The sequence below is a fragment of the Plasmodium reichenowi genome, chromosome 13, assembly GCF_001601855.1.
Source record: "Plasmodium reichenowi strain SY57 chromosome 13, whole genome shotgun sequence".
Classification (NCBI taxonomy): Eukaryota; Apicomplexa; class Aconoidasida; order Haemosporida; family Plasmodiidae; genus Plasmodium; species Plasmodium reichenowi.
The window spans coordinates 1,851,191-1,854,369 of NC_033658.1; the positions used below are offsets into that span (position 1 = coordinate 1,851,191).

At 18.7% G+C, this 3,179-nt stretch overlaps 2 protein-coding genes across 2 annotated transcripts in view; both read right to left on the reverse strand.

The window, feature by feature from the left end:
• Positions 1-1,183, reverse strand: part of PRSY57_1348000 (hypothetical protein) — a gene marked incomplete at both ends in the record, with an annotated part of 2,781 nt that extends 1,598 nt beyond the window's left edge. Inside the window, 5 exons of the mRNA XM_020115207.1 lie at positions 1-78; positions 192-370; positions 491-628; positions 752-922; positions 1,036-1,183. Coding sequence (XP_019970131.1) covers positions 1-78; positions 192-370; positions 491-628; positions 752-922; positions 1,036-1,183 — 714 coding nt within the window. The remainder of the gene's footprint in view (positions 79-191; positions 371-490; positions 629-751; positions 923-1,035) is intronic.
• A 362-nt stretch (positions 1,184-1,545) lies between these two features.
• Positions 1,546-2,531, reverse strand: PRSY57_1348100 (nucleoside diphosphate hydrolase, putative; the record flags this gene model as incomplete). The annotated part of the gene is made up of 3 exons (XM_012909405.2): positions 1,546-1,625; positions 1,855-1,975; positions 2,142-2,531. The coding sequence occupies 3 exons, from the start codon at positions 2,529-2,531 to the stop codon at positions 1,546-1,548; spliced, it is 591 nt and encodes a 196-aa protein (XP_012764859.1).
• Between the last annotated feature and the right edge of the window lie 648 nt (positions 2,532-3,179).

Sequence of the window (3,179 nt, forward strand, 5' to 3'; positions counted from 1 at the left end):
TGGATAATTATTTAAGCCGACAAAAGCAGAATAACTTAATTCATTAATCAAAGGACACCCCTCACACTTAAACAAGAGCTACAAAAAAAAAAAAAAAAATAATGAAAAATAAAATAACAATATATATATACATATAGTAAGATAAATAAATATATAAATATATATATAAATATTTGTATGCTTTTATGTACCTCATTTTTTAAATTTAATGTAAAGAAAACAGAAAAATTGATAGATAAAATTTCCTTAGATATTTGTAAAATATCAATTTTATTTAATTCCATATTTTTAAAAAAAAAATTATGGTACTTTTTCAAGTTGGTTTGTATATGTTCCAATGAATTGGTAGTATCTATTGTTTTATTTTTTACTATTAAGGAAAATATACATAATAATATAAATTTTTCATATTAGTATTATAAGTGTTTCTTATATATATATATATATATATATATATATATTTATATTTATAATTATATTCTTGCTATACCGTTGAAAAAATAAAATTTACACATGAATGTATAAAACACATCACCTATAATTTGTAACTCTGATATTTTATTCTCCCATAGATAAATATTACATGACAATATTATAATTTTGTCGCATTCTTTTATTTTTGAAGTATCTATAAAAAGAAAAAATGATGAGTTATATGGAAATTATATAATCAATATGTATCTTTATATATATATATATATATATATATATATATATATATTCCCATACATATAGATATGTATAAAATTACTGTCTGCGTTTTTTAAGAAAGCAAGAAGGGGATCGACATAAATTTTATTCTCTTTTATTAAATTTTCATTATCCATTTGAAAATAATCAGAAAATTTATCTATGGCACTTTTTAACTTTCCATAATTAAATAAATCGGAAAATGTAATAAGATCTATATAGTCAATTAAACCTATATGAACATACAATGATAAATAAATAAATAAATAAATAAATATATATATATATATATATATATTTATATATATATGTATCTATTATGTTGTTGCTCCTAATTTTTCGTACTTATGCAGACAAGCCAGAAATGGATGTCCCTCGCTTCAGTACCATTCAGAATATCTTGCAACGAATAAGACCAATATTTATATAAATAATTTTTCTCTTTCGTATTTAAAAGATGAAATCTGGTATCACATATATATAATATTTTCATTTGGAAAAATGTATATAAGTTTTTATATTATAATATAAAAAAAGAAGGAAAGAAGGAAAGAAGGAAAGAAAGAAAATAATAAAATTAACTAAAAGATACATATTGTTGTCTTCTAAATATCATACATACAAAGAAGAAATATTAAAAAAAAAAAAAATAAATAAAAATAATAATAAAAAAACATTTCCAATATTGTATATACCAAGGGGAAAAAAAAAAAAAAAAAAAATTCTTTTAATTACATTAAAGAATAATAAATATTAAATTATACATATGAATAATATGTCATATTATATATTTTTTGCATTAAAAATGATTGAATGAACAGATTAATATAATTTTTTAATTTTTTTAATTTTTATTTATGAGGAAAGAGTTTTATAAAATTCATCCAAGTTGGATTTTTTAACTTTGTCTCTAAAATTGTTGTATACACTTTTGCCTAGAAAGAATGAACATATTAAGTTAATATAATATAAATCCACATATAAATAATTATATATATATATATATATATATATATATATATAATGTATATATTTATGTGTATATATATTTCACACCGGTATTTCATCAGGCTGTATATAAGTATATACAAAATAATAAAAACAAATATATATAACAATACATATATATATTTTTTAGTAAACAAATAATTTTTTTTATATTACTTATTTCAGTAATTTTCTCCTCTTCTAAAAATCTGTCAAAATCATTTATCGAAACTCTTGTTATAAATTCCACTTCATTTAATTGGGGAACTGTCTGGAAATCAGGTTCAATGAAAGTTACCTGAACAAGCAAGGAAATAATAAAAAAAAAAAAGAAAATATAATATAATATAAAAAAGGAATATTACTATATTTTTTTATTTTATCCTCTATAAAAATTAAAATACATTTATATTTATATATATATATATATAATGTATCTCATTAATATTTATATAATATATTACATAACATTGGACAAAGGCCTTAGCATACTCCGTGTCACATTTTATTAAACCTAAATCAATTAACTGTTCAGGTTTTTTTAATATACCACTTTCTTCATGTAATTCTTTTACAGCATTTTGTAAAAAGTCTTCATTTCTTGAAAGTACCCCACCAAAACCGATTGAATAATATGAAGGACAGTAATCTTTAATTTTTGACCTTTTATGTATATATATAAAATATTCTTGTCCTATTTTTGTAAATACCAATATGGATGTAGACCTATGCCATAAATTATCTTTTCTCATAATTTTTCTTGTTTTTAATTCTTGGTACTCATTTTTTTCATTTACTATAATTACTAGCTCGTTTTTATTATCTTCAAAGTCGTAGTTAATACTGTCCTTCATATTTAAAATGTTAAATTTGTAAAGTTCGAGGGAAGATAAAAGAAAAAAAGTAATATAAATAAATAAAAAGCTCATAAGCCTTTATTAAATTATAATACCACACTTAAAAGGTATGATCATATAAATACATATACACACATATATTAATACATATATTAATATGTGTGTATTTATTCATTCATATGTATATATATATATATATATATATATATATTTTTTTCTTATGTTCCTGTTTTCTTTGATGCCATAAAGTGTTCAATAATTATTACATTAAATATATTCTTTATATGGTTAGAAAAAAAAAAAAAAAAAAAAAAAAAAAGGGAAATATGAAAAAATAATAAATAAAAAAATATTTTAGTGTAAAGGCTATAACCTCTACTTACTACGATTATAGTAAAAATTAAATATATTATAAAGTTAAATTTATAAACTTATATTATATTGGGGCTAATTTTTTTTTCTATTTTTATAAGTGAAATGTTAATACTTTAAAGTCAGAAAATATAAGCATAATGCATTTATAAAAAAAAAAAATAAATAAATAAATATATATATATATATATATATATATATATATATATATAATTTATTATAATATTTAAGTCAAAACATATGCTGAATGAATATATAAAAATAAATCACTTT